Source organism: Serinus canaria, chromosome 1 (assembly GCF_022539315.1).
Source record: "Serinus canaria isolate serCan28SL12 chromosome 1, serCan2020, whole genome shotgun sequence".
Taxonomy (NCBI): domain Eukaryota; kingdom Metazoa; phylum Chordata; class Aves; order Passeriformes; family Fringillidae; genus Serinus; species Serinus canaria.
In genome coordinates, this window is record NC_066313.1 from 88,746,464 (window position 1) to 88,768,449 (window position 21,986).

Here is a 21,986-nt window from a genome sequence, read left to right on the forward strand (position 1 = left end):
GTCAGCCACACAGTGGTGTTTGTGTTAGAGCAACAGAAACTGTTCATAGCATTTGAGGCTTGAGTAAAAGTACTCTGTGTTATAGACAAGGCTACCCTTGATGCACAGCAGATGTACCTTAATTAATCACAGCAACAATCTGCTGTTTGCGGGAAACTTTTGATGCATCCATTTTAAAGGGCATACGCACCAAAGAGCCTGATGTTGACTGATGAAGTATAACTCTGCTACCTAAAAAGCCTGTGCCTTCAGGATTTAGAAGAGGATATTCTGCTTAACTGAAGCTTCCTTTTCTTCCGTGGGACAACGTTCCCTCCTATTCACACCTCTGCCAAAGATTTTCTGTGAGAGCGTGGCCATCTCGCAGGGCAGAGCTGTTTGCTGAGCGTGCTCTGCCTACGCTCCGCCAAGGCAACGCTGGCGGCGAGTCAAGCGCGGCTTGGCACGGCCCCGGCCGGCTCTCGGGGCTGGGCTGCAATCCCGCTCCGGTTCTGCCAGTCCCCGGCGAGCCCGTGCTGCCGCACAGTAATTGGAGCAGGAGCACCCTCCCGCAGCTGCAGCCCTATGCCCGCTGGAGCACAGAACTCCCTCCCGCACAAAAAAGGTAATAATTACGTTTTGCTGAACAATCACAAATTTTCACAGAGCTGCAGTGTCAGTTAAACCAAGCACAAACCTCTTTATTTTCTTTTCCTTGCCATTGGAGCCGAACTCCTTTTACATTTCTGCATGGGTGATCGCCTGTGATGCCGCAGAGGGAAGGTAGCTTTCCTGAAGAGTGTGCTGGAGCAACTGTTGATCTCCCTTGTGAAATCCCATCTGTTGTCTGCAGCAACTCTTACTTGCTGGCTGAACGAGATAATGTTTCCCCAGCAGTAGTAATTTTCCAAGCACTTTGCTGGGTGCAAAGTCAGAACTTTATTCAAAAAAGGACAAGCAGGGATGTAATTTCGCTCTCTCCCTTCTGTTTTGCAGTGTGTTATGAATGACAGGACTAGCAGTCCTGGCAGTCAGGTAGGGCTAGTCCTTGTGGACTTCAGGCTTTGTTCAAGACCTCTAAAGATGAGGAACAGTGTCCTAATTTTAGAGGATTCTGGAAACGGAGAAGCCGTTTTTTAAAATATAATTTTCTGTGTAATTACACCACATTTTTTACAATCTGCCATTTGTTATTTAAATAATATCTAAATGAATGCTAGTTTATGGTGGAAACTAATCAACAGAAGCTGAAGTTGGGAATATTCAGTGTATTAGAAAAAGTTTCTTTACCCAGAGGATGGCTGGGCACTGGAACAGGCTGCCCAGGGAAGTGCTTTCAGCACCAAGCCTGACAGAGCCCAAGACGCATTCAGATAATGCTCTCAGGCTCATGGTGTGGCTCTAGGGGTGTCCTCTGCAGGGCCACGAGTTGGGCTTTGATGATCCTTGTGGGTCCATTTCAACTCAGAATATTCAGTGATTATGACTGTAATGAATTATTTGGGAAAATTAAAAAGAAGATTGTGATGATTTGGGGGAAAAAAAATCCCAAACGAACCAAGTGAACTTAAATAATAAGTCAACCACCTCTTCTTCCTGGTTATTGGGAAATTCCTTGGGTTTGAAGAGCTGTACCTGAAACCACTCTCCCCTCCTACTAGTGAGATATTTCCCTTGTGCTAATTTTAATATTTTTTTCCAAGATGTGAGCGAAATGTAAAACGCACAAATATAAGCCGGGACCAACATCAGACCCACGTTTCCCGGCCGGGCTGGCCGGGCAAGGAAGGGGCTCAGCCCGGCCCCGCAGGCGCGGAGCTGCCCTGCCCTGCCCTCTCCTCCTCTGCCTTGCCTTCCCCTGCCCTGCCCTGCCCTCCCCTGCCCGCTGCCGGCCCGGGCACGGGCACGGGGCGGGCCCGGCGGCCGCCCCCGCCCCTCGCAGGGCGGCGGAGAGTTGAACTGGGGAGCCGGAGCTCTGCGCGGGGCCGCGGCCGCGGCGCTGCTCGGCCTGGGGAGCGCCCGCCCGCCCGGGCGCCAGCGGAGCGGCCGATGGCGAGGCGAGAGGACGGGCGGGACTGGGCGTACAGGTAGGGCTGCCGGCAGGGCTGAGCTCGGACCGCGCCGGCCGCGCACGGAGGGCGATCTGCGCCTCCCCGAGCGCTCGGAGCCGGCCCTGCCGGGGGCTGCGGCCGCGGAAGCCCCCACGGACCGGCCCAGGCGCGGCTGGTGGCTGAGGGCACCCAGCGACCGCCGCCACCTTCCCTGCCCGAGGGCAGCCGGGAGAGGTGGCTTCCCTAAAACCCTGCGTCCTCCCTCTTTGTTTTCCCTTTCTACCTTAGGAATGGAGCGGAGCATGAAATTAATCTGTACTTGCTGCCTGTGCAATCGCAGTCGTAAATAAGAGATGTGTGTTGATGGACGTGTGAGGGGGTTTTTTGTGTGTCTGTCTGTGCGTGTCTGTGTGTGTGTGTGTTTGGTTTCATGTTCCGTGTCTTCAGAGAAACCTGTGTCGGGGGTCTCGGTGCTTTTTACTCCTGTGAGTTTCGTGTCAGATTTGAGGAGTACATTAATACTAAGGTGCTCTTCTAAGCAGCCAATAATGTAATAACGATTGGGGTTCTGAATATTTAATTGTTCCTCATCTGATTCATGCTTTACTACCTGGCTCCCGTGAGCCAGTTTTCCCAAGGCTGTGCCAGTGCTGCTCCATGGCCAAATTCCTTCGCCATGAATGAAACAGGCAGTGTTTTGGGAAGTTAAATCCTGAAGTCTGTCTTGAAACCTTGTCTGACTGGACAGATCCCTCTGCCTGTTTAACTTCTGCGAAGCTCATTAGTGTCCTGTACTCAGGTGATAATTTGCAGGTATGGAGCACCCTGGGAAGTTGCCATAAATATAATTTAGCAAGGTGAGTTGATATATTAGAATGGAATTAGCTATGCAGTTCTGATACTCTGTCATTATTGTGCTGCCTGAGATAATGTGCTGTAACTTTGAACAATTGTAGAAGATAATAAAATAAGCATTTTGGTACCCATACAAAGAAGGTAGCTCAACGCAAGGATTTCTTTCTCCACCTTGTATATTTTCATGAGGATAATTTCAGAAACTACCCCTTTAAAAAATAGCCTTTGTAAGTTGTTTCATGTGTACTTTCTATTGTAATTTTTCTGCAAAGAACTGTCTGAAAAGAGAATTCAGGCCATATTGGAGCTGTTGTGCTATACTTCATACTTTTCAACTGTTCGCCTATGTTGTGGAGAAAAATACCTCCCAGACTTTTGTGTGACCATAATTTTGTGTCAGTTTTGCACACAATGGGTCCTTTGCTCCAAAAACTCCTTACTTAAAAAACAGTGAAATCTGTGAAACTGACTGAAAAGTGCATGTTTAAGTTAATTTATTTAAACAGCTTTGATATGCTAAATGGAGTGTAACAGTTTGTGTAAAGTAGGCTTTTGCTGGGAGGAGGGAGTCTTGAGCTGCTTTTAGAAATAGCAGCTGGAAGTTATTTAAAGCATACTTGCCTTTTTGCCTTTTTTTTTTCAGCTGTAGGTATGTAGAAACATTATTATAGGAATTCTTTTTATTTTGTAGGGTTGATCCATATGGGTTTGAAAGGCCAGAAGACTTTGATTATGCATCCTATGAAGCATTCTTTTCCAGATACCTAGTGGTACTCACTAGAAGAGCAATAAAATGGTCCAAGCTCCTAAAGGGGAATAACAGTATACAGAAGAGTTTAAAAGGTGAGCTTCATGTCTCTCTGTAAGTTAAAGTACCTTATGTTAGGTACAATGAGTTTGTATTTTTAAGTGTTGAATACTATTTCTGTCTTCAAATTAAAACCAGTAGTATAAACAGTAATAATTCATAAGCAAGTACACTGTTGTTAGAGGGATTTCATTTAAACCTTCCAAAAGAGTAATCCCTCTTCAGCACAGGAATATATTGTTACATCTGTAACCCAGCTATTGTGGCCACTGGCACTCCAAGATGCCATTCTGCAGCTGTTGGCTGTATTGTACTCTGTGCTCTCTTTAAAAAGACATGAGATTATGTAGAAGATGCTGTCTTGAACCCCAGGGATCAGGAAGTTGGGGCTCTCAGTTGCTGCCTCTTTAACAGTTCTTTAGGCTGCTGAGATTTTCTAGCTCTCCTTATCCTCCTTTTGTAAAATGCCATGTACCATGAAGCTGAAAAGCTGTCTACTAAGAACTGATGATAAATGCCTTAAGAAGTGAAGAAAGCAAGATTAATGCAGGGGCTAATGCAACGCTGGATAAAATGCTGATGGCAGCGTTAATGTCTGCTTCAAAGAGCATGAAAACCTGTCCTAATGTTTTATCTTGCAAGAGATACAGGTAGAAATAAATGCAGAGAGTCAGGAGGTGTTAGGGAATCCTGTGAAACTAAAGGATGGAGTTTCTTCCCACTCTCTCTCTGGGTTATATTTTTCATATAAGCATCTAAATTTTCCTGTTTGCTGTAAATGGTGCTTATTCAGGTTGCTTTCTCTTTGGGTGTCTTTTGGAGTTCAGAGTTCTCTGAAGAATGTTAAGGGAAAACTGAGTAAAATTTAGAGCTGTACTCCAGGTGCAGCCTTTGGCTGGTGATTCTGATGGTTTTGGAGTTGTTTTTTTTTTCCTTGGCACCAGAAATGGGATGATAACTAGCGAGACATTTTAAATATAACAGTGTATTTTGTGTACAGATGTCTGTTTTATGGGTGAGAAATTCCAGAAAATGTAGGTTTGAGCTATGACTGCTAGATCATATGCAGCTAACCAGAAAGTATCTACTTCTACTATATTATTTTTTCTTAGAAATGTAAATATGTTTTTGTTTGGGGTGTCAAATTTGAATGTTGTGAGAATGTCGTGCCATTTTAAATTAGTGAGGATTTTGAAATTTTGCAGAACTTAGTCTTCTAGTTGGGGAAGAATCGTCTCAGTTTTCATGCATTCTCTTAATGTGTGAGTGGTAACAGTGCAGCTTTTAGCAATTTCTGTGAGTTAATTTCATTTCTCTTTGTGTTCCCAGTTCTAGCATTTTAGAAACAGAATGTTATTGTGATACTAACAGTGGGAATGCCTTTGGTCTTCTTTTGGAGCCAAAACTTCGACCAAATCTCTTAACTTGTCCACCAGGCCTCAGAACCAATGGTCAGGTTTCCCCATTGGGCACATAACAGCAGCAGCCTTTAATGTGGCTTTGATTGTCTCCAGGTTGCTCATTGTGGAAAGTGGGATTCTGTATATCCACTTGGGGGACACAGACAATGGCTCTGGACTGTTAAAAGTCCTGTGGGCTGGTGCATCACCTTTGATGCTACTGACTTGTGCTAAAGATATCTGGGTTTCTAGGCTATGGATTCTCACATATACATCTAATTGCAGGGAGAGGGACAGGAAAAAGTAATACTGAGGAAATGTAGTCTGAGTGTAGATTCAGAGTTGATACAAAAAGCTTTCTGCATTAGCCTCATCTGATACCTCAGAGGAGGAGAGTGAAAGGCTGACCTGTGCAATTACTGATTTTTAAATACTTTCCTTCTCATTTCAGTACTTTGATAGAATTCTGTGACACGCACATGGAATTGTGTAAGCAGGTGTGTGCTTTATCCTGCAAGATGATTATGCAGTGATTTCCTTGCAGGCAAATAGCAGAAGCTCTGCTGGTTATTCATTGAATTTCCCTCCTCCAAGACCTGACTTCATTGCTGCAAAGCTTTGCTCAGAACTGCTGGCTCTGCCATAAGCTAGAACTAAGAAGAATATTTGATTTGCCACTTCCGTCCCCAAACACAGTAGCTGTGAACCAAACCAAGTGTCCTGCTGTGAGGAGGTATTAGGCAGTGTATGTGTGGTATCTCAGTAGGTCCACACCCATTTGTCTACACACGGAGAAGCTCATAATTTCTGCCAGGGTGAACAGGAGGAAGTGATGACTTGTCTTAATTTTCCATTTTGGAAATGTGGCATGTTCACATGCTGCTGGGTTTGCCTCATATCCAGGGTGGTTTGTATATGTATAATTCTGTTCCACTATAAAGAAAAAGAATTAGACCATGTTTTAACTGTGGTAATTAAGCAGTGCATTCTGTTGTTCTGTGTTGCAGCCTGCTGGGAGGGGTGGGTCATGGGAATTTGCCTGACAGTTCCTTTCACTCATTATCCAGTCTCTTCCTTTTTGTTATTTTTCTGGTATTTCGCTTTCCCCCCCACCTTTATCTTCACCTGGTTTCCTTGTTTGCACATGAGAGTTTATAATCATTGTTTGTCACTTGCCTTCTTTCTGTCTCTCCCTCTGCTGCTACTGAGATCCTCCAAATTTTTTTCCTTGTTTCATTCAACTCTGTGGGGCCAAAGAGCTTTCTGAGCTCTGCTTTCTGCTCTGTTTTGTTTACAGGTAGGAAACAAACTGTCTGACATAATTGCTCAAACTATCCTAATTCTGACCAAAATCATGCTACACAAAGGAATTTGGCTGTTGGGTGTACTAGTCAAAAGTGACCAGCAGCAGAAGATACTTTCTGATCTTTGATAAAATGCAGTGAAAGGGAAAAGTAAATGTATTAAACAGTGGCTATAACACGAGCACTTCTGTTCCAGCCCAGGGCTTGGCGGAAGGAAAGTCAGTTTGACTGGAACTTTATTACAACACTTAGGTGCTTTGGTTTTTTCTGTTATGTATTCATGAAATAAAGCTTTCAGTTCCTTGTATGCTGTTTCCAGCTCTTCCACAGAATTTTTCTTATAGGGCCTAACTGTATTTCCTCAACATTCAACAATAATTGTTAGTACCTGAAAAAGTAGATGTGCAGATGCTTCTCAAAAAATATTTTTAAGGTGAGATAATTTTTGGTTTTAAATGTTTAGGTTTTTGGTTTTTTTTTTTTTGCTACATAAGCTTGAGTCTATGCTGTAGAGTGAAACAGTGTTAATAGGGGAAAAAGGTAACACAACATTTGCCTTGAAGCAGAAGTCTCCAAAATTCTCATATTCTACCATCAAACAAGGAAAGGCAAGTTGAAATTACTTATTTTTACATCTTGTTACTGTAAGTAGGGTACTATATTGGAGAAATGTTATTTTCTGCATATTTTTCTCTTGAAAGTTACTTTGGGTACTTATCACTTTTAGACTGCTACCCTATCAGGTAGCTGTTTTTTCTTGTAAAAAGGAAACTACATTCATAAAGTGTGACTCTAAACTCGTGAAACTGGCATTAAGTGTCAGAGGCAATTGAATTATGAAGAGGGGGGGAGGGTTTCCTAAAAATTGATGTTTCATATTTTGTTAATGGACAGAGGCCAAAATTTGACCTAAAGATATTTCATAGCTGTGTATGGTCTAGAATTTAGACCACCTACTATGATTGTCCTTGTGGGAGTGATTCTGTGTGCAGGGCTTGGGGTTATTCAACAGTGCTACTTTTGAGAACAAGCGTTTGGTTTACAACTGGTATTGGATGTATGGGTGGAGACCCATGCACAATCTGGCTTCATCTGGGAAAGTTCTCAGATGTTACAGTGGGAGAATATTCTGCAGTGTGAACTGTTCTTGTGGGCTTCTTAGTTCCCAAGGATAATGTGGAAGAGAGCTTATATATATTTGTATAAACACAACTCTATTTATAGAATATGATATATCTGTGTCTGTCTACATATATAAGTGATATATATTAAACTGCAGCTGTGATCCTTTTCAAAACTATTTTGCTGCTTCTGAATGCCAGTTTGCAGATCCTAGCAAGTATTATAATGGTGTGAGAGAAAAAAGTACAATGTACAGGGCGTGTGCAATTCCTCAGGGAGTGAGGGAGCTGGGTCAGTAGTCACTTGGGGTGGTACAAGCCCCTGGCTGTCTACTGCCATGAGAATGATGACATGAGGAATGAGTGTGTGCTGTGCTGCAGGCTGCTTTCCCCTTCTGCCACTGTCAAGGGCTTGTCCATGCTTCTCTTGAATTTAATGTGTGTTGTTGGATATCAATGTTGGCTCTGCTTCCAGAATTTACAGTTGTTCCAGAAAAAAATGCCATTGGGATTATGTGCTAGAATGCTATAATGCAGTATTTAAGCCAGTAAGTTTGTTTCTAGGCTCATCTGAATGTCCCCTGTTAACCTAAATTGAACTGGTTCTTGATAGTCATTCCTGTATTTGCTATGTTGATTTATAGGATTTTTTCAGCATTACAGTTCAAAATCTTGTAAAAGAGATGAAGTGGGGATTATTAAACCACCATGGAAACAAGGGAATTATTTCCAGTCTACAAGAAGGTTGTAGTTAAGGTAACTTTACAGCTAGAACTGTGGAGTCTGTAACCCGTAATATAAATCCTCATTGAAAAGCTAAACAAAAACTGTACCCTGCAGACCAGGCATTTATTGCCAGTATATTTCTTTGAGAGAAAACACCAGATTTTAGGTGGGTGAAATGCTCATTATATGTGCATCTTTATGTTGGGTGACACGGGGGAAGCAGCTTTGGATCCTAAAGGATAGGTAGCTGTAATTAGATGGAATGTATTTAGAAGGTGTTTGGCTGAGTTGTACAACCTTGCTTCACTCTGTTGTTTTTAAGGCCTTTAATTGAGGCAGCATTTATTACAGAACTGTGTGATTCAATAAAACCTGGCTAGGTAGTGATATTGTGTGTGGTAATGTGTGGGTGGAATAAAAATCCCTACTCGGATTTGAGTCCCGTAAAATTTAGAGAGGAGAAGTTGATGCTTTTATTGATACAACATGATTCATTTAGTACAAAATGTCTGTTTCATTTGTTATTTTCTTCTCTGCGAAAAAAGGAGAATCTCTAATGTTCAGCTGTCTCTTTGGGTCAGAAAAGGTAAAGCTGATTTAGGACTATGTACCCATAAGGAGCATTGACTCCTTATTAATGTTTTTCATACCATTCTCAGGAGGAAGCTGCTTTCGTTGTCATTAGCCTGATGCTTCTTCCTGTAATTTTGCATCATAGTTATTTACACTGAATCATCTGCTTTAAATAAAAGCCCTGAAGCACACCCTTATGATGAAAATGATGCAGGAGATAAGAGCTACTTTAGATTTGAAAAGACTTCCACAGTTATTCTAAGAAAAAGTCATCTGCTGCTCACTCACATCACTCCAGTTCTTCCAGGGCTCATTTAGATGGGAGGCACATTTCATAATCTTCAGTTTCTGCTGTATTTAGTGGTCAGGTGCTGAGCTGAAGCCCTAGGGTTATGGTAACATGGCCGTTGATGTTAGAGCTAAATGGGCAGAGCCATCATGTCAGAGGCCACTGGTGGTGTAGGAAAAGTCAAGTCAGTGCTTGTCTAAATGAAAAAGGACAAAGATCAAGGGGGAAGCTTTGCTGTTTGTATCTCCATCCAGAAAAGCAGAAGAAGAGGAAAGGATTCAAAATTTGCACAAGGGAAGAGAGGAAAGTCTGAGTCTGAAGATCTGAGGGGAGAGTGTGAGTGACAGGAACTTAGACGTAAATCTAAAATATACTATGCAGCTGAGAAGTAAATGTTTATCCTGAAATGGTAGTATAGGAGAGAAAATATAATAATACTCAGTTAAGTTTTCCTATGACTTCTTAACTTCAGGCTGCTCATTTAAAAAAGAATAATACAGTTGGATATTTTTTATTAATTTTAAAATGGAAAAAACAAAACCAAACTTCTTGTCTTGCAGTGAAGAGATACATCAGGAAAGGCATCCCCAATGAACATCGTGCATTGGTCTGGATGATTGTGAGTGGGGCCCAAACCAACATGGAACAAAACCCTGGGTATTACCACAGACTGCTTGAAGGAGAGAAGAATGCCAAGCTGCTTGAAGCAATCAAAACAGGTTATTCTCTTGATAATGCTGTTTATCTGTATTTGTCCATCCTATGGCCTTAAGTGTTAGAGATCAAGTTATGTCATGGAAAACTTAATGTTTCTGTAGTGGTTTAAGTGCTGAATTAGATTAGCCATAAGCTCTTTAACAGCACAGATCTTTCCAGGTTCATCACGTGGTTAAAAGCATTAAGGAATGCTTTTAAGGAAGATTAGAAATTATTTGAGAAGGAATAAACTAGAAAACGTTGCAGTGTCATCTGAGTGATTGACAAGTTGTAACTTTGAGCCATGACACCTGCCTTTGAGTCTGTTTCTCCTTAATTCTGTCCCATAGGACACTGGAGCAGGGATGGTTGAAGAGGCCCATATGAGGCAGGTGAAGTAAGCTAAGATTTCAGGTTGAGAAAGAAGATAGACAAGAAAAAGCTGCTGATAGATTTATATGAATTATAAATGGTGCAAAGATGGTGAATAAGGAGCAATTGTTATTTGTTCCTTGTAACATAAGAACCAAGGACACTGAATGAAATTTACTGTGCTGCCAGTTTAGAAGAGTTGTGGCACTTGTTACTGTGCTGCAGAGGTTAGAAATATGAACTGGTTTAAAAAGGAATTTGATAAAATGAGAGATGGGGGAATCCACCTGATGCATGAAATATTAAACACTAAATGTCAATCCCTGGGAGAAATGTAGGAGCAGAGCAGGGGTGAAATGCCCCTCCCTCTACTAATCCGTTTTCATGCGTGCTTTCTGTGAACATGGATCAGTGGCCTGTACTGATGGCAGGTTATAAGGGCACCCAGACCTTAGGCTGGCCCATTGGGAGGAAAAAGGCAGTAGGGGAGGACAAGCAAATAGGAGTTTGGTGTAGCTGATACTTGTCCTGAAACCTGCTACAGCAGAGCCTTTGTGGCCAAGCTGATATTGGCTGAATTGTCCGATTAAAAAGTCAAGAGGCTGGGCTCTGCTCCGGCACAATGCTGAGGTCATTTGGTTAGGAAGGCAGGTTGTCTTTTTCTCTTGCAGAAACCCAGGTACCTAAAGTTTGGGTGTTACGGATTTTTATTCAAGTTGGATAAGCATCCAAAAACTTTTGGTTTATGCAGAGTTTCTTCTCTGCCTTTCCCCGCAACAGCAGTACTTTGGGCTTTTGGGACTACACGCCTTAGTAAGGTATTTTGGAGCATAAACTTCATGTTCCTATGAATATGGACACTAGCCAGAAATCTGCAGGTTTATATCCTGTTTAAACTAGAAACAGCAGAGCTCTTACTATGAATAAAGAGGGAGCTAGTAAGATGACTTTCTAAAGGCCACCTTGGTAAGGGTCTGGAGAAACATCAAACTATTCAATTGGGGTAAAAGTGCTGCAAGAGAGAGTTGAAAGCAACTTTTTTCCAGTCCTAGACAAAGACAGGAAGGGTCAGTAGGTGGCTTTCCCCACAGGTTAAAATGAAATAAGAATATATTTGTGTGGGAGGAAAAATACTGGGAGAGGATAAAGATCTGTTTGTGAACTATGGAGGAAGTAAAGTTCAGATGAGCTACTGGAGTGATTGGAAAACCGTGGGAGAGAAAATAATGTGGAGCAAGTGAAAGAAAAGATAAAGAAAAATGGCGTGGAAGATTTTATTGGAGAGGAAAAAATATAATAAAGACCTCAGATACTCCTCCTTCAGAAAGGAAGAACCAATGTGGACATAGGAGGGATGAAAGGAACAAAGTACTTAAGATGAATGAAAGCTTTGTGGTTAGTGTGTTTAATGAACTTATGCTCCTGTTGACTGTGCACATTTTATAGTGGGCTTTGGCTGAGGACTCTTTCAGTGTGAGTTGTTGCCTGACTTTGATTTTTTTCCTTCAAATGTTGTTCTCCCGTTACTGTAGTTGTTCTTAATAATAAAGCAAGGTAAGCTGTGAAATTGTACTGCTGTTTGTTTTCATATTTGCAGTTTCCAGAATTTTCAGGCAATGGTGCAGTATTTATTCCCATAACTGTGAAGTTACAGCCCAGCACAGTGCTGGGGTTTATAAACAAGAGAACAGCAATCACACTTTTTTCTTTTTCCCCGGGGGAGGGGCAGGAGGACCAGGCCAACCAAAAACTTTATTTCAAATTCAATTTAAAATGTGTAAGAGCCAACATGTCCTCTTTCTTTCACATGCCCAGAAGCTGCAAACAATTTTCCTGTATGTTTGAAACTAGTTTTCATATGGGAAAGTCTTTGATGTGGTATAATCAGGTTAAAAAGGGGAGGTAGACTGTGTAAAGAAATGGTCTAATCTTTAAAGAAAAATCTGATTAGTAATAGCAACAGAAGTCTTTCAGCTAATTAAATCTGTAATCTGTTCTTTCACCATTTTTGCCCTTTAACTTCCTGATTCTGATCTGATGAGCTTTATTGCTACTTTATTTTATATGGAATTTGCTCTTTGAACATTTTTGGTTTTTTAAGAAAAATGTAGGAGGGAACAGGCTTCTTACTCTAACCATTAAAAAAGAGCTAAAAGAATGCAGGTGTCTAAATTTTCATGTCTTAGTTTATGTTCACATTTAGAAGGGCATGCATTCCAGCAACATTGTTTTTCATGCCCTATTACAGGAAAGTATAGTAGGACAAATGATGTTGTAAGATAAGAAGCGGCTGTCCTAGTGCAGAGGCTATGTGCTGTGTGCAGAAAGACTGGATTGTAAGTTGTAGCTTCCTTGGGGTAAGCTTCCTCTAGGCTGGGCCGTTTTGAATTTTAGCCCTTGTATCTTGTCTTTTCTCTCCACTGAAAAACACACTACTGGACAGAAGTGTGTCTGTGTCTGCAAGTGCTCAGGCATGTACATGCAGCTGATCTGTGTTTCCACTCTTGCATTTCACAAGGAGGAATTGTAGGTGCTGTGAAGGCTATGATTTTATACTTATCAGTCAGTCCCAGAGCCTGAGCTGTGCTGTGTGACAGCTGGCATAAGGATCTGACTATGGATTGGATGATAGTTGCAGGATCATCACTGAGTTTATGACAGGGTCAGAAAAGTAATTCAAACAGTGGTCATTGTCATTTTACTGGAGACAGGGAATATTTTTCTGTCAAAGCACTAAGAAGCTTCTCTGAAGCATCTCTGAAATTGTGAGTGGAAGTTGGGAATTTTCAGGTGAGTTTAAAGCATTTTACCATGCAAGAGGAAGAGCATTGTCAGCTCTTGTGGCTCTCTGTAAGAGGACCCCTGACAGGTCATATCCAAACAGCTGCCTCATGTGGTCTTTGGTCCACTAGAACAGCTGAAGGGAGCACTGGAGGAGTAAAGTGTGTAGTGACACTTCCTCAGAATGTTTCTCCTAGCCTCCAGTTATCTGAAGTTTCAAGAGCTGCCAAGACACACTGCATGTTTGTACCTAATAATGCTGGATGGGAAAAATTAAAAAAATCTGCTCAGGATTTTGCAGATTTTATGTTCATTTTGCAGTGCTGTTAAGCATCTCCTTCTAAACGAAGTAGCCTTTATCAACCTGGGGTTATGCTACATATGGTAGCATTTTATATCTGTGGTCTTCCTTGTTGCTATTTTTTTTGTAATTTCACTAATTCTGGTATAATCTTTTGGAGGTGAAGGTGACTGGAATTTATGCATGTGCTTCTCAGGTTTATACAGTGGCAATATTATTCTTTTGTAGGAAATCCTAACCCTGTTGGCTTTCTTCATTGCTAAAAGCTCTTGAGCTGTTACTTGGTAGTGGGGGTTGGAGGGTCAGTTTTCTTGACTTTAGTTAATGAAAAACTTGGCCTTAACTTAAAACAAACAAACCCCCCAAGCCTCCAAAACAATTTATAGTTCCAGGTGTTGCAGGAAAAAGCTTGAGGATGACTGCTAAACACCCAGTTATAACAAATCTAAAATACCCTTTAAGTTTACTGTTTTTACAAGTTGCAATTAATGGCCAAACCTCATTATTCTGGATTTGCACTGGAGTTTTGAGTGCTTGTAGTTGACAGTTGAAGTGAATTTTTGCTCTGCTCTCTACTATGTAAAAAAAGAAAAAATCACCTGCCTGTAAGCTCCTCGGACAGATGCACATAACAGATGTAGCAGTGGCAAAGAAATGACCATAAGTGGAGTAGGATATATTAGTTATAAAAATACTTGTGTAATTTACTGACCACCTGTGTCTTGGAGTGGGAAGTACCAGGATATGAAACTAAAAGTGCCATGGTTTAGGAAATGTATTCTTCAATTTAGCATTCCTACTAAAACCACGTGCCAGTTCCTCTCCCCACCTCCAGCTGGAGGGACAAAAGGCAAAGATCATGGGTTGGGATAAGAACAATTTACTGGAAACAACAACGAGATACGAAAATGAACAGTAACAGCAACAATATTAATAACCAAAGGTATATAAAACAATTCACACAGAAAGAGAACAAATGATAATAGACAATACCAGGTGGCTCCCTCTGCAATTTTCTCAACTGGATGGAACCCCTTCTCCCTGGAAGACAGTCCCTTTCCCAGGCCCCTGGCATTGGTGTGTTTGTATAGACCAACCTCCAGGCCCTATAGCTATACCCCCTCCCAACTACTGCAAAAATTAACTCTGTCCTGGCTGGGATTAGGACAAAAAGGAAGGAAGAGATAGCCAGGTAAAGAAGGTTGTCTTGTAGATGCATGACTTTTGAAGTATCCTAAGTAGGAAAAGCACAAGACTGGTTCCAAAAGCATTGGTTTTCTGGACTGTGCTTTCAAATCTCTTTGCTCCAGAAATAGCATCAATGGCTGTGGTTCTTGGTACCAAAATAGACATCTGTTTTATAAACTGAGGCTAATGTATTCTGCCTGTTTGTATTACTGAATAAGGTTGAAATACTGCAGACTCATGAGAGGGAAGAGAGAAGCTAGTGGTCTTCTCATGGTTGCTGCACAGAGATAAATCAGCAGGAAAGCTGGTGGTTGTTTTCTTTTATAGCAGCATAAAACTGCCAGCTCAGAGGGCTGAAAGACGGGGAAAAAAATTGCTATTGGGATTTAATCTGAATTTACTACAAAAGAGTAGCTAGTCTTTTCATTGTGACCCCCTTCCTGGTTCTGTGTTCCCATACCTAGTTTTCTTTTAAGCAGCAGATCTGCACATAATGAAAAGATAGTCACAATTTTGGGATTTATTGAGCAGTGTAAGATTCTAATGTTCATTTTGTTGTTTGAAAAGAACCCTGATTTATTTTTTTCCCCCAAAAAACTGGACTAATTTGAGGCTGTGTTCCTTTGCACAGTCGTGTCTATTAATAGTGAAATAGATTAATGGACAGTAGGTCAGAGGGTAGGCTGTGCAGAGCACAAGAAGGAGGTGCTTGTATGTCTCCCCTGGAAAAGATGGATTAAAGTGGATGTAAGTGGTGAAGCCAAATGAACAGCGCTTGCCTGCTCCTTCCACATGCCTCAAGTCATCTCTGACCCTCATCTTGTAGCATGGTAAAACACTGGCTTGTGTGTGCCCATGGAGGGTTGAGTTCCCTCATCTTGAGTCAGAGTAGCCTCAGAACTGGAGGAGGAGGGAGAGCATGCAAATGGAGCAGAAAGGGCAGGATGGAGAGGGAATGGGATCCTCTGCTCTTGTGCTCAAAGGAATAATCTTGCACAAGGAGTCCTGTAAGACCATGCTCCATATCTGCTATTAAGGGTAAAGCTTTTTGCCGCTTGTATCTTGTTTTTTCTCTCCATCCCCTCTCCCTAAACTAAAATATTGGTACTATATATAAAGGAAAGTTTTAAATCCTTCCTAAAACTAGGGGAGGCTTCCCTCAGTCCTTGTGGGGAAAAAACATGCTCTGCAATCAGAAAACGAGTTGCAGCTTATTCTCTCAATTGCAGTCTGTGAAATTACAGATTAGTTCAGTTTGAGTAGTCCCTGCTTTGTATCTGATGGACTTTTCTTACTCTCCCCTCTCCCTTTCTCTGCATACCTGAGGAGAAGAGCCATGGCTAAAATTCAGCATTCATCTTTTCTATAACATTCTGCTTATACTTTATTAAAGAATAAATTCTGAGTATTTAAATACTATGCTGCATAATCTCCCTACCAAGAAGAAATGAAAGAAATTTATTTCTCCTGCAACTGTCAGTTGTTCAGGTCCTCTCAAAAATTGTCTTTTTCTTTGTGCTTTTCTTTTCATACACATGAGAGGTGAAGTGAAATATTTTCCTGCAAATGATTTGTTCCTTTTAAAAGGAAGAAATAGCAATTAGTGTGATAACTTCTTCATGCATGTGACTTCCACTACACTATTCATGATTTTGGGGAGCTTTCTTCCTTTGGTTGCTTATAGCTGAACTTTGTGTCAAAGCTGTAACAGACTTCTTCCTTCATGCCGGAAAAGGCTGATAAAAAGTGATAATTCTTAGGACTTGAAGATCTGTACAGAAGTGCTGTTACTGACTTTTGTTTTTAACTTTAACCCAATTTGTTGTTGTTAAAAATAACCCAAACAACTACTCATATTTTATTAATAACTCTTGGGTTTTGAAAATCTGCAAAGTTACTTTTAGAAGTTTAAGTTGGAGAGAAAAATTCTATTTAAAGCTCAGATGCACAGCTCTGTGCCAGTAACCTCAGGTTTTCTCTTTATGGAGTGAAGCAGACCAAAAATTAAGTCTGCCTGTTTATTTCCAACAATTAGGAGCTGTTTTGGGGGGACTAGCTCAAACTTGCATGTCTAATTTTTAGACCTTTGTAAGGAGAGATGAATGCTACTATTAATGTTTGGTCTGAAAGAAAGTAATGGTTGGAAATGTCAGTAATTGCATACTCCTTACTTGGTTAAGCATTGAGTTTGAAGTATGTGGGAATGTGCTCTGCTGCTTGGCTATCAGAAACCACTCCCCTTCTTGATGATCTTGCACCAGTGATGACACAACTCTTCTCATGATCACATCATGGAGAAAGTTAAATTTTAAGAAGTGATTTTTAAGTGGAAGTCAGCAGCTGTGGGAACAGGTCTGGGTTTTTTTTGGCTGCTACTGTTTGTTAGAAGTTCACTGAGTAAGTCAACTGAAAGTTCATCTGGTTTGCTATGAGAATGTGCTTTCCTAGAGGCAAACTCATTTCATGCCATTTGACTTGATACATTTGGCATGTCTTGTGTCTGTCAGTCTAAATACCTGGTTTGCTTTCATTTAAGCCTTTGCAATCAGACATGGAAGGAGTCCAATCTGCAGGAGAATTTCTTTTAGGTCTGCTTGAAATTGGTTTCTGTACACTAATAGGATTATTCTTTCTAGGAATAGATTATCCTTGAATGTAAGTGCCCTTTTAGCCAAAAGGGAGGTAAAGCTGTTTCTTAACATTAATCCACCAAAACAACTGTTCAATGAAGCCATAGTGAAGCTCCAGTTGTACTTCAGAAGACCTATAAAAGTTTTTTTGGAAACTGACAAGAAACAGCTCTTAATTTTGGTCTTTTTCCCTTTTGTTTAGACATGAACAGAACATTTCCAGATAATGTAAAATTCCGCAAAACCGCTGATCCGTGTTTGCAACACGTGCTCTACAATGTATTGGTAGCATATGGGCATCACAATAAAGCAGTAGGATATTGTCAGGTGGGTAATCACTGTTTTGTAAACAATGCTGCATTTCACCAGTGCTAACTGCTCTTGTCCTTTGAATGTGTGATTTTAGAAGCATACCCACAAACTATTTCTGTTTATGAACTGGCCCTGGGAGGTTTAGGGGCTGGGGGGAATGGGGGGGCTGGGTATGAATAGCTTCAGACAAATTCAAATATCCTTCTGAATTTCTCCGTGGCTTGTTCTTGTAGCCAGCTTGATCACTTTGGTTCCATTTGTTAGCTGCAACATAAGTTGTTGCTTTGGAGAGCAAGAGGAAGCGAGCTTGCCATTCCCTCGTCCTGCCAGCTTTCCCCAAACAGGCCTTGGTATGTACAAGGCACCATGAGATCTCAGTTTCCTGTGTTTTCACTGTCACATTTTCCAAAGTACAGAAAGACCAGCATTAATGTGGCATCATGTACTTGGTAGCATTATTTAGTGCCATCTCCCAATATAGATAACACAAGTAGGATAAAAATGTCTTTGAAATTCAACCTGATATTGCTTTGATGGCAGCTCAAGAAAGCTTCTGTATTCACTGTCAAGTACTGTAAAGTTTCTTGTGGGACACAAAGAACATAAGTTGATTCATGATAGTCTGACAGTCAAGAAAAAAAGTGTCTGTCTTTAAGGATCTTAAAGAAGCAGGCACTGTCATCAGCAAATTATGTTTTCAGTTCACTTAAGTTCTCTCCTGTCTCCTCTGGTTCCTGAGCAAGAATGTGTGTGCTAACATATAGCTCATTTTAGCTGAGAAAGTTATGTAGTAAATACAACTACTCCAAAGTTGAAAGAATATGAACAGTATTTTTTTAAATCTTGAGAGGGACTTAAATGTACATTGAAGTCTCTGAAAAAATTTGTTTTTCTTGTGTACCCCAACTAGTTTTAGTACAGAAATTTACTTATTCTTCAAAAGATGAATGATTTCTATTATTTTCAGTAATGCATATTTATCAAAATATAATTTAAATATAATTAAAAACAGAAGGGGTAGAATTATGAATACTCAATTTTGCAAATGTCAGGTTTCTATATAGAGGTGGTTAAACACAACATAAGACACAACTTCTAAACATAGTAGCTTCTACATGTCCAATTGTTAATAAAATATTTTGGTACCTGTACTGTTTAGTGGGCTAATGAAAGAAGAACACTTCTTGTGTGGATTCTTAGCACATCTGGTCTCCTCACAGGATCAGTGCTATTAGGTGTCTGTGGAGTACTGGGGGTATTATGGAAGAAAACAGTCTGTACACAGCCTTTTGGATGCGTTAAGCAGCAAAAGCTTCTAAAAGCTCCTGGAACTGCAACATTTTACTTAATGTGTTTGGGTCAAACATTCTCCTCCTGCATCCTCACTATCTACCTGCAGATTTGTTGTTTGTAGTGTTCATCTAATACAGCTGTGTTTGGATTCTGATCAAAGCAACTTTCAGTTGCATTGGGCTTTGGAATTAAAAAAAAAAAAAAAAGGCAAAATTGAAAGTATAGACTGCTAAGCCTTTTCTTTTAATTTTCCTCTCCTTGATCTTTGTTAATAATTCCTGTGTGCAGGTTTAGCAGGTTATTCAACCAGTGGCCTTCATTTCTACAATTGATTTAATATGCAGACCTGGTAGAACTGTATTTAGCCCTTAAATCAAAAGAAGTAAGGTAGAAACTTTTAAGATAAGTGTATGCATCTTAAAACCTTTCTATTTCAGGGCATGAACTTCATTGCTGGATACCTGATTCTTATTACAAAGAATGAAGAGGAGTCTTTTTGGTTGCTAGATGCTCTTATTGGAAGAATATTGCCTGGTATGTTAAAAACATAGTTTTATTCATATATTGGAGCCTGGCTTTTATCTTTGCATTCTTCTCCAGCTGTAGACAATATCTGCATCTGGTCTGTTCAGTAGCTCTCTGTGTTCCCTTGCCTGGATCTCTGGGTTTGCAGGAGGTGTTTACACAATCAGTTTTGCCCCATGTATAAGCTGAACCTCACTGCACAGGTGAGGTAGTTTAAAACCAGAAGCAGACCAAGCACAACTATATTTTTTACTCCTGTGAAATGCATTTGGGGATGTTTTTTCTTGGGATTTAATTATAGAGGGAGAATGGTTTTATTGTGAATTGCTATTAGCATTGCACAGTCTGACTACAGATACACCTTTAATGTAGGTGGAAGGTCTCATTGGAAGACCAGTAGAAAATGGAGGACTGATTCCTTATTGGCCTAGTTTTGGTTTTGCACAGATTTTTATCTCAAATGGCTGGAGGTGGAATTCAGTATGACACTGTCAACTAGGTAATGGTCAAGGTTAGTTGAAACTTTCACTTTTCCTTTTGTCTGTACATGTTTAAGATTAAACAAAAAAAAATTGGTTCCCTATTGAATAGAAAGACCTTGATAAATGAAGAAGAATAGCTGAAAGATTCTTTTCATGCTTTTGAATGACTGTAAGAAAGTATTTTACTTTGAATATACCATGTAGGAACTTGGATTTTCCTTGTGTGGAAACAGTGGTTGGACTTTGTTTCCATACTGAAAGAGTAGAGGCAGGCAGGGAATGCTATGAGTTGTTCAGTCAGTCTGCAAATATTTAACATTATGCAGCCTTGAAGTTTACTTTCAAGCTGTAAAAATAGTCTAAAGAAGTCAAGCGACTGTTGCTTTTGTTCAGCCTTGAGAGCTCTAAGCTGTGCAAACAGGTAGGAGGCAGGGCTGCTGTCTGCCCTGGGACCTGCCACTGCCTTGCATGGGTATTTGTCTGTTTTGGCATCACTGTGTCAGGGATAAGGCACTCGGTAAAAGGCAGGTTTATTGTGAAGTGATGTGTGGAAACTCTTGCTGTTAATCCTTTCAGTAGTCTTGCATACTTTTTTTTTTTGAGGCAAAGGAGATAGGTTCCCTACCAAAAACAGCAAACAAAATTCTGACTCTAATTCACTTTATCAGAAAACCTTCATTTTTATATATCCTTCTACACTTTACTGATACTTGTGGCAAAGGTTGTTCTTATTTTTTTCCCTCCTAGCTGTTGACTTTATCTTAGGCAGGTAGCATTGGTGATGAGAAGAAACTCATAACATGAAATGCAATTACTGTGTATAAAGTAGGTGTATATTTACTCAAGTTATAGGTATATTTTTAATTTTCTGTAACAAGATTGTTGTCACTGACTTTAGCCTGGGTCCACCTAGGCAATATGAACCTTCTATATAGTATGAATATTTGTATTGAATAATACAAGGCTTTATTGACAGAAAACTTGTTGCTGATGCTCTTCCCCACCCCCTGATTTTAAAAAATATTTTTATCCCTTCTATTCCCACCACTCTCCAATATAGTTTGATTTGTATATTTATAAAAGTCAAAGCATGACTGATAAAATAATTGGCATAATTTCAATGAAATAGGGTGTGTGTGTATGTGAGAGAGAGAATCAGACCATATTCATAAAGCAACTCACTCAGGTAAATAATTACTGCCTGTTAACAGTGCAAGGTATTGCACATTTCAGTTTTAAGCCCTATAATTATTTGTTAGGGAAGCAGAGAAGCACCTCTCAAGATCTTGTAGATCTTGAATGTTTTCCAGGTTTTCAGAGGGAAGATTAGGAATCAGTTTTGTTGGATCCTATCAGTTGGATTAGCCAACATTTTTCCATTAGTTTGGTTGCTGATTTGGATTTCTTGATTTGTTTGCATTATAATATACATATTTGCCCCCATCGTTGCACCAAATATGCCTCCAGGTCATGTCCTCATTTTTGAGTGTGTCCTGTCACTTCCAGTTAAATCAGTGGTGCTTTAGGACAATTTGGAAATCCATTCTCTGCCCTCTGCCGTGTCCCTGTGGGTGCTTCCTCCCCTGCCCACACACATTTAATTACATTAAACAGCCACTCCAGAGCCGTGATGCTGACAGTGGTTTTCTTGGTCAGCAGATGAACTAAGCCAGCCTCAGATCAATGGCATTGATTGGTAAATGTACAGTGTGACAGATGGGAACATTCTGGGCAAGTGACAGAAAATGGGACTCCATCAGTAAAGGTTTTCTGGCTGAGTTGTTCTGTCACATCCAAATGGAGATAACACAGCTGGGAGATAGAGCCAGTAAATCAGGCTTTGGTTGATTGGTAAGAGGAGTTGTATGCGTGCCTCTCATTTGGCTGAACTTTCATTTATCCAGCAGTGCTGGATACAGCTGGGTGAGGCCAGAAAGTTCCTGCTTTTGCTGAGGGCAAGCCCGTGAATTTCTGCCTGTTGTCTGTCAGCAGCTCTGCCAGGGATTTGGAGGGATTATCATTGAAACACTGCAAGGGGGAAGAGAATTATTTGTTTAACTGAAGCTTTGGTGTTACCAAGTATTTTTTATTCTGAGGCTCATATCAGACAGATGGCTGGAGCAGACAGCATTGCCCACAAGAAGCAGTATAGATTCAATTCAAGCTCAGAGTGGATGTGCCAGCCATTTGTACACAGCATAGCTCTGATGTTTCTGTTCTGTTCATCACTCTGATCCTTGTTGACAAGTTTTGGGGATTTTTTCTGCTGTTAAGGAAAGAGTGAGGAGATGGCTTTAGAA

At 40.6% G+C, this 21,986-nt stretch overlaps 1 protein-coding gene across 3 annotated transcripts in view; it reads left to right on the forward strand.

Annotated features, from left to right (window-relative positions):
- Window positions 1-1,906: 1,906 nt before the first annotated feature.
- Window positions 1,907-21,986, forward strand: part of GRTP1 (growth hormone regulated TBC protein 1) — a 34,644-nt gene continuing 14,564 nt past the window's right edge. For 2 of the 3 annotated variants that reach the window (XM_009085460.4, XM_050974783.1), the window contains exons 1-5: window positions 1,907-2,066; window positions 3,577-3,728; window positions 9,667-9,825; window positions 17,277-17,401; window positions 19,117-19,213. In XM_009085460.4, coding sequence (XP_009083708.1) covers window positions 2,029-2,066; window positions 3,577-3,728; window positions 9,667-9,825; window positions 17,277-17,401; window positions 19,117-19,213 — 571 coding nt within the window. In that variant the 5' untranslated portion in view covers window positions 1,907-2,028. Of the gene's footprint in view, window positions 2,067-2,729; window positions 2,888-3,576; window positions 3,729-9,666; window positions 9,826-17,276; window positions 17,402-19,116; window positions 19,214-21,986 lie in introns of those variants that run through there. The other variant, XM_050974791.1, reaches the window with a different exon arrangement.